At 37.5% G+C, this 13,499-nt stretch overlaps 2 protein-coding genes across 2 annotated transcripts in view; one reads left to right on the forward strand and one right to left on the reverse strand.

The window, feature by feature from the left end:
• Positions 1–251: 251 nt before the first annotated feature.
• Positions 252–6,912, reverse strand: cxcl12b (chemokine (C-X-C motif) ligand 12b (stromal cell-derived factor 1)). The gene is made up of 4 exons (XM_056758857.1): positions 6,757–6,912; positions 4,770–4,887; positions 2,858–2,941; positions 252–1,335 (listed from the first exon to the last, which is right to left on the reverse strand). The coding sequence occupies exons 1-4, from the start codon at positions 6,821–6,823 to the stop codon at positions 1,308–1,310; spliced, it is 297 nt and encodes a 98-aa protein (XP_056614835.1). The 5' UTR covers positions 6,824–6,912; the 3' UTR covers positions 252–1,307.
• si:dkey-246e1.3 (uncharacterized) overlaps positions 6,757–13,499 on the forward strand; it is a 48,303-nt gene continuing 41,560 nt past the window's right edge. The window contains exon 1 of the mRNA XM_056758858.1: positions 6,757–7,032. Coding sequence (XP_056614836.1) covers positions 7,025–7,032 — 8 coding nt within the window. The 5' untranslated portion in view covers positions 6,757–7,024. The remainder of the gene's footprint in view (positions 7,033–13,499) is intronic.

Genomic DNA, 13,499 nt, shown 5'->3' on the forward strand with positions numbered 1-13,499 from the left:
GCAAGATGTGAGAATCCGCTTATTCTTCGAGTAGTATTGTGTATATGTAATAAATGTATTCTAAATGTAAAAAATTAAAGGGTTTTGACAGTGTAGTCAACTGTAAAAGACATTTTATTCAATTGCCTTGCTGTAAAATTCAAGATATGAGCAAAACCTTGAAATCAAGCTAGCAGTCATGTGAAGTATCAGTGTATGTTTCCGCTGTAATTTCAAAAATATGGATAGATGAGACGCTCTTTACAACATCCTTCAAACTGTATTGTGTTTTTATTCATATTAAACAATAAAAAATACAAAAATAAATCATTACATTAGAAACTTAAGACATTTTTAAAGTGGCTCACAAAGTAACAGCATTCGGGCATTCGAGTCAAAACGTTAAGAACGGAAATAAAGTTTGTTAGCTAAACACGTTAGTCTCACAAAAATCACAGTTATGTCCCATAATGCCGTGGCTAAAGATGATATATTCGAAATACATACTAACATTAATTTAGTCGACTAATTGCTTGCATTTTCGTGGTTCAGGTTTGGTCCCCATTCAACCTGTGTTCACAGACAGCCGTATAATGCCGGAGATTATTTTCACGAAACCATTTGCCAATTGTTCTACTTCGACCGAAATCGCAACTGGTGGGATCCACAACAAGGGCACTCAAAAGTCTGTGAAGTTTTAAGCTGCCGTGGCGTGATCGCATTAACAAAACCTGTACAGTATATCTGCTCTATAAACTTCATATATGTTGAAATTCAGTGTCTTGTGTTCCTCTGAGTTCACACACCGGTAAAAGAAAGGAAGACTTTCATTGTGTAACAGAGCTGGTGTGCAGAGCCTTAAGCACTAAAAGTGTAAATATGAGGCATTGATTCGATTTTCCCACTTTTCTACATTACGTTTCTCCTTCTCTCCCTCATAAACATTCTCAAATAATTCCCAAAGTCCTTCACGGCTATGACACAAATCCACAAACTCTTCATTTACTGTCCCTTAAGTAGCAAAAACCTGTAAATATCTGTGAAATATCAAAAAACACATTCAGTCTGTACACAAACACACATCTAACACTATCAGTGCTGCAGAATGAAGGTGATGGGCTGTGTTTTGGTGAGCTGCTGGCTGCCCCGGCGCGAGAGGCAGGATCAGGTGAAGTGCTGTTTGTGCAAGCAGTCCAAATAGAGAGAACTCTGAGCGAGCGAAAGAGAGAGAGAGAGAGAGAGAGAGAGAGAGAGAGAGAGAATAGACGAGTTTCATGTGTCTCTTTGCATGTTAGATTCACACTGGTCCTCTGCGTCTCTCTATTAGTTTACTCTGAACGTTTCTTGGCCTTTATTCTGAAAAAAAGGAAAGTAGTTTTGGTTATATCATTCAGCTATAGACATTCAATACATAACATTCGAAACACTTTTTTAAAACAAAAAAAGAGTCAATTATGTAAAACATTCCTGCCTATGGATAAAAAAACATTTTACATATCAAAACTCGTCTTTCGTGTTAAATAAAAAAATATGCAGTAAAAGCAATAATGATAAAAAAATTAAAAGCCGAGTGTTAGATTTTCATTGAATAATGGCCTAAATTTTTGTCTGTTTGTAACAGCTTTCATATATTTTCTGCGTTTAGAGAGCCGTCAGCACGCACCAGACGTGAAAATTATTAACCTGCAGAAAGGATTTTTAAAAGGATGTTTTAATGGCGTCGCTCATTTTGGCATGTGTGGCACAATAGGAGGCCAATTACAGCTTTGTAAGACTGCTCTGCTCTGCTTGTTACTTCATCGTTTCTATAGAATTAATGCATTTTGGAGAACAGGGGTTAAACGCTAAAGGCTGCATGGCACAGCCTCAATATATAAGATTAGTTAAGTATGCTATTTACTGTATATAACCTTAAAAATGACCCAATAACATCCCACATGCCGTTTAAATCCACATATCATGGGCTACCATGCTAAACCAGCGTGATCTTAATATTAGATATATCAAAATTAGCATGGTATCACAAATCTGCATATTGTGATGTGCATTTTGCAATGGTTTGGAAAAACTGAATCTTTTCGATAAGTCAAAGTAATGTAAAATCGAAATTGTAGGTTGATGCAGGTTTTTTTGTTTGTCCATTGTTAAAATCACATTATCAGTATTGTTTTATATACGGTCTTACACTTAAGAAGTTATTTTCCCAAAAAAGAAACATGTATTGATAAATAATTTTCAGCTTTAATATATTTTAGTATTATTTAAATCGATTTTTACCAAATTTGAGGATCTTGGCATATTGCATTATTCAGCAAGTTACTGCATATTGCATTTTTCTTTGATATTGTGTAGCCCTATGGATATCACTGCTGTCCTTCTAAAACCGTGTATCTCCATATTTCATGATTTTTAATTTTCATTTATTTTGGCATAAATCACCCTCTATGTTTGTCACTGGGCTTTACACATTTCCAGCCAATATAAGGAAAATAAAAATATTGAGTGGTTGTCAACTTTGACAACACAGTATTAAATCATTTAAAATGTACAGTGTTTTCTCCGATGAAAATTTGCACATCCAAGGTTTCGGAAGGACAGCAATAATCTGTCAAATGTTTATGGAGCACACACAAGCTATTTATAATTTGACATTGCACATACCTTTCTAAATGTAAAAAGCTTTACATAAGAAATGCTTAAGGAACACATTAACATGTATTCATCATAATTTTATTTCACAAACGATCAACGTCGCTATTAAAATCAAAATGTTCTCAATATTTTTAAGCCTGTTCACAAGAAAACTCAACATTTTATCGAATTGTTCTTCGAACAACCCCCTGTTGCCTTTGCTTGTCTAGAAAGAGAGTCGTCTTACTTGTTAATGGCATTCTTTAGATAGTGCTGCAGCCATTTGGTCTTGGGGTTGATGCAGACCTCTCTGTTGTTCTTCAGCTTGGCACTGGTAATGAGAGAGAGAGAGAAGAAGGGATTTGTTTCGGACCACAGAATAAAAGAGGGTGCACCTTTCTCCTTCTGCCGCTCTACTGTGTGTTTAATCCGATCATATCAGCTGTCTTTCACAGGCTAGATTTCAGCCCCCTCATTTCTACTGTACTGCCAAGAGTCATTGGACTTCATCAGATAACACAAATGAAGTAGTACGGGATCCTATGGACAATGTCGTGTTGTCTGGGAGTTCTAAATTCAGGAGGATAAGCGACCAATGTGTGTAAAATACAGCTCAGGTGCCTCCAAAATTACAAAAAGTGCAGCAGTACCATAAATAGAATACTTAAATTAAATTAAACAAATTTTTATTTAAATTCAAAGTAGAAAATACATCATTTATGTGTTATTAAATAAACAATCCAACCATTTTGTACCCATTACAAATACAGGATTATTTATCAGCGTAATGACAAAGAAAACAACTTTTCATGTGAGAATGTTTAGATAATGACAAATTGAATGTCAAACATCTCGCACACCCTCAAACGGTCATCTTTTAGATGCCTTCAGCATCTCATTTGCCTTCACACAGCTAGGAAAATCCCCTCAAACACTTTTTATTCACCTACATGTGGATAAAACCACACGAATGACACCCAGACTTCACACCTCTGTGGCAAAAGGTTGCGTTTGAAAGTTAGCAGCTCATGTTGCCCTTCGAATGGCTCCTATTCGTAATGCTTACACCTCATTCGTGCAGCCATGGCCGTTTCAATCTGTCTGCACAAACGAAGCCTGTCGGCTGAGATAAAAGATCTGCTTAACCTCAAATCTACACACGGATCTTCACAATCAACTTCCCGATCGGCAAACCAAATGAAACCGTAATACCATTCCTGTTTGTTTGCTGGCGGGAAGCCTTCCATCGGGTTTATTTTGAGAGTTAATCTATTGGTTTTAGTTGTTTGTTTGTTTGTGATTTAATGGTCTCTTAGCTAATCTAGGTCTAGTCTAAACGATTTTTGGGGACTAGCTAGTCGGTGGTCTGGGACCGAGCCAGCAGGTAGTAATTACCTCACAGCTAGCTTATGCTAACAACCAACTGAGTGATGTGTGTGTGCGTGAGGGAAAGGGAATGCGTCTGTCTTTCATCTTGCCCGCCGAATCCGAATAGATTCCTGAACAAGACGTGTCGAAGATGGCAGATTAAAGGTGATTTCCTCCGGCCAAAGTTTGTTCCCCAAATGACCCTTTGCTACACGCTAACCTCTGTAACCCCCATAACCTTGATTCCCCTCCGGCGCTGCTGCCCGACGGGGTACAAATGGTTCGGTTTAATACATTCCAGAACGGTGAAACAATTCCAATGGCTGGACGAAAGAAAAAGACAAGGTCGTCTGAAACACGGCAGTAATCATTACGACCTTTTACAATTATTGCGCGCTTGTCATGGACAAAATGGCTTGATGTTCGTCTTTTCGTTAGACAAGAGGCAAGCACATCACTGCTTTCCCACAGCTATCAAAACTATTAAAAACAGCTTCTCACTTTCACATGATACATGTATTGGAAATGCTTAGTCTAACCCTTAAAAATGTCTATTGGTGTGACAAGATCTTTTTAGATTAGGTTAAATATTACAATATTTATGATTTTAATAAATCAAGTTATTTTAGTTTGTAATTGTAATACAGGTATTGTTACAAAGACAAAAGAGACACGATCTTATCATGGATCATATCATGAAAGTCATTGCTAAATTGAAATTGCTTTTATAATACTGAACGCTGATGTTATGACGAAGCACCAAATTTCTGAGCTCTTGAAAGTTGACTCACATGACTTGGAAGGGGCAGCTGGGTGTGTGGAGGAACTTGATCTCTCGGATGCTCCGCTGCGGGACGGTGTGTAGAGTCGACCGGCACCAGCATCTCTCAACCAAACTGATGGGCTTTGCTATCATACAGTCAAAACAAAATCAAGTAGTCAATACCAATCAATATGACAAATGCACCTTTTATAGCAAAACAATATATCTAAATATACATTTCAAAGTCCTTTATATTATTATTTGTATTATTAATGATCTACTTTTACAAATTCAGTTGCAGTGTAATATGAAAATGTATTTTATAACAACCTTAGCATATAAACCAATATCACTGCTTGAGACTCATAAAGTATTAAGAATTGATTTTGTAATTTATTTATTTGCACATCATCAAAAATAACGTATTTATTCTATTAAACCCTAAATCTTATGTAGCATGTAAGGATCTAAGTTTAGTCATTTTTAACAAGCAATATATATATATTTTTTACAATAATAAATATACCTAACAAAACATTTCCTCCAGTTATAAAGACTGTGAAAATACATTTGTATTATTTTTTACATCATATTTCACATTATTATTGCAGATTAAACCATGCAGTATCACACAAAAAACCTGTGAACTCAATTCCTCTTTCCAAACACATCCGCTAAAAGTGTCTGATCACCTGCATCCATTAACAAACCCAGATCATTAAAAAGAGATTAGCCTAACTTTCTAGTGCCTCTCGACCGCTCGCACGGCGAGCGCTCTTGCCTTTTCACTCGCCGCATTTTTCATCCCAACTTTTTTCCTTTACGATCCGAGGGCCCTCGACATTAAAAACACAAAAATCATATAATCGCAGCCGAGCTCTCCAGACGGCCCTTGAGTTTAGTCCTGAATATATGCATTAAACTAACCTACTGAAGGACATTCTCCCAATCCTCTCATATCTCCTTGGTTTCTCTTGGTTGTGAGGAAAGTCAAACTCTGAAATTCCCATAGATGTCCCAGCACTGTCTGTGACCATTGTCATGTTAAACCCTCGTCTATTAAGCCTTGACTAAACAGTGTGCCAAGTGAACAGCGCCAAAACTTTTTCCTTATTATCCTCTAATTAGACAGTAATTAAAAGAGAGCAAACCATGCAGACTTCAAAACCCAATAGAGGTTTTTCTCACTAAAATCAACAAAGGAGGCGTCACGCTGCGGACTCGCCAAGTTCAGCTGGTTAAACATCTCCCTTACGTCCTTTTGAATCAGGACGACTAACATGTAAGGACAAGTATTTAACATGCGGGCACATATGCAAATGGATACTTAGCAGTCGCGAGGTGATATTAATGAAACCTTAATGATCATTTAAAGCAAGTCGTTGACACGTTTGGGCTCCTATGCATTAAGACACACACACACAAGTTCAATTGAATCAACTTTGTACAAATCTAAATTGTGAAATGTTCAGTTTAGGAATATCTTAGTCTTTGTATTTTTACGTCCTTCAAACAAATTAGTAAGCAGACCAATCATCCATCTTGCAATTTATTCCACTTATTCGTATTTAAGACATCCTTCAAACAAATAATTAAGCAGAAAAACCTTCCGTCTTGCAATTTATTTAACTTGTTATTTGTATTTCTTAAAGTCCTTCACACAAATTAGTAAGCAGACCAATCATCCATCTTGCAATTTATCAAATTTACTTGTATTTTTTGACGTCCATCCAATAAATTATAAAGCAGAATAATCATCCATCTTGCAATTTATTTAAATTGTTATATGTATTTTTTGACGTCCTTCAAACAAATTAGTAAGCAGACCAATCATCCCTCTTGCAATTTATCAAACTTACTTGTATTTTTTGACGTCCATCCAATAAATTATAAAGCAGAATAATCATCCATCTTTCAATTTATTAAACTTATTTAGTTCAATATTGCAACACAGTGCAACAAGAATCGTATTCTGAAAAAACTGAATCTGGTAATATTAATCTTAACTTGCTTACCCTCAGTTTCCGGGCTCCAAATGGTCACCGCCAAAAGAGTCACGACCGCCAGAACTTTGCAATCCATTTTGAGTATATACGTGTGTGTGGCTTTTGTCTGTCACAGCTAGCTTCCAGAGCTCAGTGTGGCGTCTCAGTTCTCCGCAAAGTGTTAAGACTGGGGACCACAGGGAAACACCCCCCTTTCTTAGGAGGAGGGGAGAAAGGAGGCGGGGGGAGTAAGTGGGAGAGAACGCTCCTCCGACATCACCGCGACAGAGTTCCTGAAATGTTCTGGTAAGGGTTCATCAATGACAGTCTTGCTCTCTCTCTCTCTCTCTCTCTCTCTCTCTTTCTCTATCACTCTCTGCATCTTTTTCTCAGACAAGAGAAGGGAGTCCCTGCTGATATCTCAGAATTGTTGTTTCTGAATGGTTCGATTTGTTATTGTTTGTTTCATCTGTGTTTTTCCTGTCTTGGACTTTCGCTTAACTGGCGCTTTTCTGACTCTTTCTCCTCAGTTTTGAATGTTGTGATCAATTTGAAAGGCTTTGAAATGAAAGGATTGTGTATAAATTCTTGAATTTTGTATTTGGTGGCGTTGACTTTTAATAGATAGTTTAACAAAGAGAATGAAGTGTTCGGCATAGGTGAGGACATCTTAACAATAATTGCTGGAAATTCTGCACTTTTCATATTTATTTAATGAAATGTTAAAATATGGCAAGTCAAGACCCATCTCAGCAAGTATGACATCAACAAGTATCAGTCATAAACCAACAGCTTTTGTTGTCATTTCAGCTGATGTATTGAACGTTCGTGCAATATTTAAGGGATACTTCGCTAATGTCATTTCAAACCTGTAAAACTTTCTTCTGAAGAACGCAAAATAAGATATTTTGAAGAACGTTGGTAACCAACCACATTGGACCCCATTGACTTCCATTAAGAACACAAAACCTCAGAGACATTTTTCAAAATATCTTCTTTTGTGTTTCACAGATGATAGAGTCACATACAGTTTTGAACAATATGAGGTTGAATAAATGATGACAAAATTTTAATTTTAGCTGTACTTTCCCTTAAAATTTTGGTCAAACCATTATTAAAATAGCATTAACAAAGTTCTCGCTCAGTCAAACAGACCTTTACAACACTGCCCAACAGGGTTCCAGCAAACAGCAGCGCAGACCAAGACGATTTTAAGTCCCAATAAAACAGACGCAAGTGAAGTACCTATAAGACAAAGTCAGTGTGTTGGAGATTTAATAGGCTGCAGTCAGACCCTCACGCTGAGAGAACTGGCAACATAGAGCCCTCTTAACAGCCCGTAAACTTTAGAGGGTGTTGATCATTATCAAGCGCTCTGTGGAGGTGTAAATAACGTGGATGTGGAGAGGAGTTGTAACCAAACATAAATCATTACTTGCGGTTTCCAAAAGTCTGTTTTAAACCTCTAACAATAAACAGTTCCTAATATTTAGTCACTGGAGTGGCATGCGGCGCTTAAAACAAACAATATCACAGGTGAAAAAACAATCATCCCTCCCATTAAACAAGTACTTTCTTTACCCTTTAGATGGCTACCGAGCGAACTTTAAGACGTGAGATCAAAGGTTTTTCGTCTTAGTGAGTGTTTGTACTTTTAAAATGTGGTTTTTGTGGCCATCCAGTGGAATCTGTAAATCCTATGCTAACATGGTTGAGCTCAGCTCTGGATCTTTTGGCTTTTTAGAGAGGCAGAGAGGATGTTGAAAACATCACTAAACATCACGACTAACCTGAGCAACAACTCTGCAACTTGTATCACTTTAGAGGGCAGAGGGCACGTTTCACATCCCCGGGTTTCGTGTTTCACAGAAACGTTTTCCTTCACTTTGTTCTCGGAAAGAGCTGACGGACACCAAAGACTACCGCATGATGCATGACGGTATATAAATCACTTCTTGTTTTTGTTCATTTACACCTTTTTCTATTACAATTGTGTGATGTTGATACACACAGCATCAGGTTCTAACATTTACATATTCAAGTTCGATATAGTGTATATATGTAATGTTTAAAGATCTATTTGGTAAAGTGCAGCCTGACAATTACAGTATTAACTGCATTTTTTTTCAAATGTTTGTATAGTAGTTTTCAATCGCTCATCTGTTTAAGTATTTTCTTTTGGTTTTACACTGTTGGTTTCCATTAAGTGCAAACTTTAATGAACGTGATGATGGACTTTTGTTTTTTCAACATCTCAATCAGTGACACAAGGAGATTATTTGCATTCATTTGTCGTCACAGCTAATACCAAATGCATTAAACATATCAAAACAACTAAACCTAAAAAACGTGAACTTAGAACAGTATACATTTACAAGTAGTACTCAATTGTACCGTCGTCCAAAGACATCTATAGAGGCAGGTGTGTCATTGCGGTCAATCCTTACAAAACAAACCCTGAGGTTTGGCAGGATCTGTTCCCGTAATACACTATTTAACAGAGTCAAACATAGAGGAGCAGTTTATTAGGTCTGAAATGAGATGCTGAGATGTTTGTCAGGCAACTTTTTGAAAAGAGGCAGCATGAAAGAGATAAAAGGTTTCCCTCTGCTGGCGTCCACTATTTCATAGCATAATAAAACAATCACCATCTATTGATATAACAAGCTGACAACTAGAGAATGTTTCTTTTTTGTTTGCAACAAAATTTTTAAAACAAACACAGTTTAGTGAGATTAAAAATGTCTTGCAGCACAGTTTTATTTGAAATGCGAAACAAAGAACTGAAGTATCATGGAGGTTTGCTAGTCTCAGTATGTGCACTGTATTAAGTATGCAGATGTAGAAGTGATAAGGGAAAGTCCATCCTGTGTAAACAGTTGACTGGGGGGTCTCGGTGTTGGGGGTAGTTATCGGTTTAACACTTCACCGGGAGACTCAGCTGGTTCCTGTCAAGACTGTATGAGGGACCCCCTATAGACCCGGTCTGATCAGGTCTCCCAGACCAGGTTTACAAAGAACAAAATGTCCTTTTTTTATTGATAGTTATCAAATTTATCATAATTGATGTCATTCCAAACCTTAACGTGACTCTTTTTGCTGTGCGACACAAATTAAGATATTTCGAGAAACGTCTGTGGTTTTGTGTTTGAACAATGGAAGTCTATGGGAGCCAATGTTCGGGCACAGACATTCTTCAAAATATTTCTTTTGTGTTCTCCCGAAGAAAGAAAGTCATACAGGTTGGGTATGACATGAGGGTGAATAAAAGATGAAGATTTTTTTTGTTGAAAAAATCAACAAATAAACAGTTTAGAATGATAAGAAACGTGATCCGGATGCTTTTTTCTATTAGCTTTTTCCAATCGCCATTTCATCAAAGGACACTTTTCTTTGAATTTCCTTGTAAATGGTACATTGTGAGAAAAAAAAACTCTAAATGATGGAGAAAATGTTGACTTTGCTGCATTGTGAAAAAATCTGGCAGCTACCCAATGTGATTTTCTTTCTATTAGACGCAATGTTCACGTTCTGCCCCACTGACACACAACTCTCACGTTCATTTGGCAGACGGCTATATTTGTCAAGTGCATATTTTGAATTTTGCACCATCTCCATGGACCCCCGTCTAGGGGGGGCAGGGGATCTCATTGTTTGTCGTGCCCGATGTGAGGGAGCACAGCTAAGGTAGGATAGGGTGTGGGTGGACCTCTTAAGATGAAACAATCAGACGCTGGAGGTCTTGATCTTACAAATTTGAGGTCCAGACCACATAAATCTACTTGAGCAAATTCGGTGTGACAAAATGGTGACGTTAAATGCGCCGACTGATTACGGACTGTCAGTGGAAATAAAAGGTAATGGAGAAATCATTTGAAGAATGCTGTTCGAGATTCCCTCATGACTGACGTTTGGTAAAGATCGTGGCAGGCGGAGACGGGGCGCATGACATCAGCTTTAGTTCCTCGTCGGGGTAATCGTTCGTGTTTTGTTCCTTGTTGGTGGAAACGTAGCAACCGGAGTGTCGGATTAGTTTTAACTGACAGCGGTGATTTTACAACCATGAGTTTGCCAAAACCGGGATGCACACCACACTTGTAACATGTTGCGTTTTAATAGCTGACAAACACGAAGCATATGTGCATGAACGACAGACACAGCAGACTTTTAAAGAAAATGTTATCTTGGATGATTCCTTTTTAACCCTTAAGCAATTTTAATAAGTAAAAAACATGTTCGACTTTAAGTATTTCAAATAGTGTAATTATGAAAATTGCAGACACTGTAAAAACATACTGTATATACATGTATAATGGTCACAATGCAGTTATTTTTTTTCTACATATTTTCACCTAATTTTGAAATACCGTCAAAAACCATTAAATTACAGGGAATTTACAAGGTACACAAGGGAACGCTTTAAAAAAAAAGCTTTTTTACAGTGTATGCTGTATATATATAAAAGTTAGAAATTAACAAAGCAAATAATCTAAATAAAATATATAAAAAATATTTTTGCTCGAAAAATATTCTGAGTAAGGGAAGATGCTCTAAATCTTAGGTATATTACCTTAAATTACTTTATCAACCATTTGTTTTCCATTCCTAGAGTTTTACCTTATCATAAAAAACAGACAAATTCTGTCTGGTGGAAAGGTGATGGCAAATTCTTTTGACTCAGTTGTTGACACAAGCTAATATTTGTCCCGTAAACTAACATGTCTATTTGTGGTTAGGACTCACAAACCAAACCTCAGAGTCGATATGCTTTGCCCTCCCTTTATCAAAGAAAGAAAAATGAGACTCATTACGGAACATTAGATTTCCCCATCAGCCCTGTAATAGAGGATTGCACTCAGGCACATTAAAAGCACATTTTTGTGATATAATCGACGAGGGGGAACTTCCTCCTAGTCAGCCAAGAACCTTCAATTGGAAGCAGGTGTTGCTGATGAGTTGCAGCAACGTTTGCCATTAGCGCAGTCGCGGCTTCTCTCATTCCTTCTGCAGTCAATGATGAGTCTTATCTGTAGGACGTGCTGGTCTTTGACCCATAGGTCTGTTTTTTAAAAGCATGCTCTACTTTAGGAAAATAGGTATTGGCAGTTTTATATTATGGATGGTGATTGCATTTGATTTATATATTCAGTTAAGGGCGATATTTAGGGTGTTTCTTTTGTCGGAATAGAGCCTTTTCTGTGCCTTTGAGTGACACATTTATCTGTTTAGCTTTAGTGCTTTTGACACGTTTCTATGGATGTGCAATTATCTTGAAAGGCTTTTGAAGCAAAGTGGAGACAAAAATGCTGTATGGTCATTGCTGTAATATTTATGACGTTTCAGGTCACTTGAAAATGAACAAGCTTTTATATTACGGTGGCTAGAATTAATTTGCTGTTACATTATTTTGTCGTCAAACAGATGAATTGCTAAAATGTTGGACTTTAAAGCTGCAATCCGTAACTTTTGCCTCTCTATCGTCATCTCTGTCTGAAACATAAAATTGCAGGTTACCTTATACGCCCTTATTTTACAATGGTTAAATGACGTCAAACTGACTTTTCCTGCGAAAAATGTACCCAACAGCTCTTAGTTAAGTTTTTATTTTAAAAAGTTACACACTGCAGCTTTAATGTTGTGCATCTGAAATTAAATCTGACGCATTACTTTTTTTTGAGTAGGTAGACAACATTTAAAGAAAAACCCTCTTCTTTCATATGTGACACTGTGTCCAACAGTAATGTTTTCTTCATTACAGATGTTTACTTTCATGTTTTTTGGGGGGGTTGTTCGGAGGTAGTTTCACTGATGCTGGCTGGTTTCCAAAACTCTGGCGGCCACTGTAATGACACCTATAAGCATTATTAAAGTGTCAGTCTCTCAACACCCAGCGTTTCTGAGCAAACACTAAAAACACGATCCACTCAGAGTCAGACGGCTGGAGAACAAGAGTAGGGATTTACGTCTGATTGAGGCTTCTCTAAAGATGGATGCCAGATGTAAACTGTATAACTTTCGCTCTTCATGTAATCCCAAAATGTCTTAAAGTTAATAACATGATGAACAACAGCAGTGTTTTTAGTCTATTTTAGTTGCATTTGTCGTAATGTAACAATATTTATACAATTAAAATGTTTTGTCTTAAATATTGTAGCGAACTTCATAAGTTATCAGAAAAAATGTTGTTCTACTTTTTTAAGTACTGTAGCTTGGCTGTGGTAAATTGACTAGCTTTTTTCTTAGAAAACAGTTTCAAGTACAGAATCCTTATGGCTCCTTTTTTGTTTGTACTTGTCCTTTCAGACTGACCGATTGTCTTCTTATTAAGAATCGCAACCCGTTCCAACATATTTAATGTGTAAGAGGGTGTTGTTTTTAAACAAGCTATTGTCCACATCATCTTTATCTTGACCCCACAGTCTCTCTAACTAAATTAATCTCTCATTTTTTCTCCGCCATTGTTAGCTTGCATTCCTCTGGTCCGTTCTTTTCAATCTTTCCTGCACGTCTTGGATGCGGTTTGATGAACAGGGGCTGGCGAGGGTTTTTCCTGTCACCCCTCCCCGCACTCTACCGTGTTCTCGATGCGAGGCCGTTAGGTGATGAGTCCGGGCTGTTAGCGCTGGAGCGTTTTTGAAGTTTTTGAGAGGGTCATGTGGCCAAACCATTGTCCGGCGCTGTCCTCTACGACCCCGCATCCCAGGCCTTAGGGTCAGACTTCAGGGCTCGTGTTCCTCTGAATGCAGGAACAGATGGTGAAGTGGCTGCTTCAT

This window comes from Triplophysa dalaica, chromosome 10, assembly GCF_015846415.1.
Source record: "Triplophysa dalaica isolate WHDGS20190420 chromosome 10, ASM1584641v1, whole genome shotgun sequence".
Lineage (NCBI taxonomy): Eukaryota > Metazoa > Chordata > Actinopteri > Cypriniformes > Nemacheilidae > Triplophysa > Triplophysa dalaica.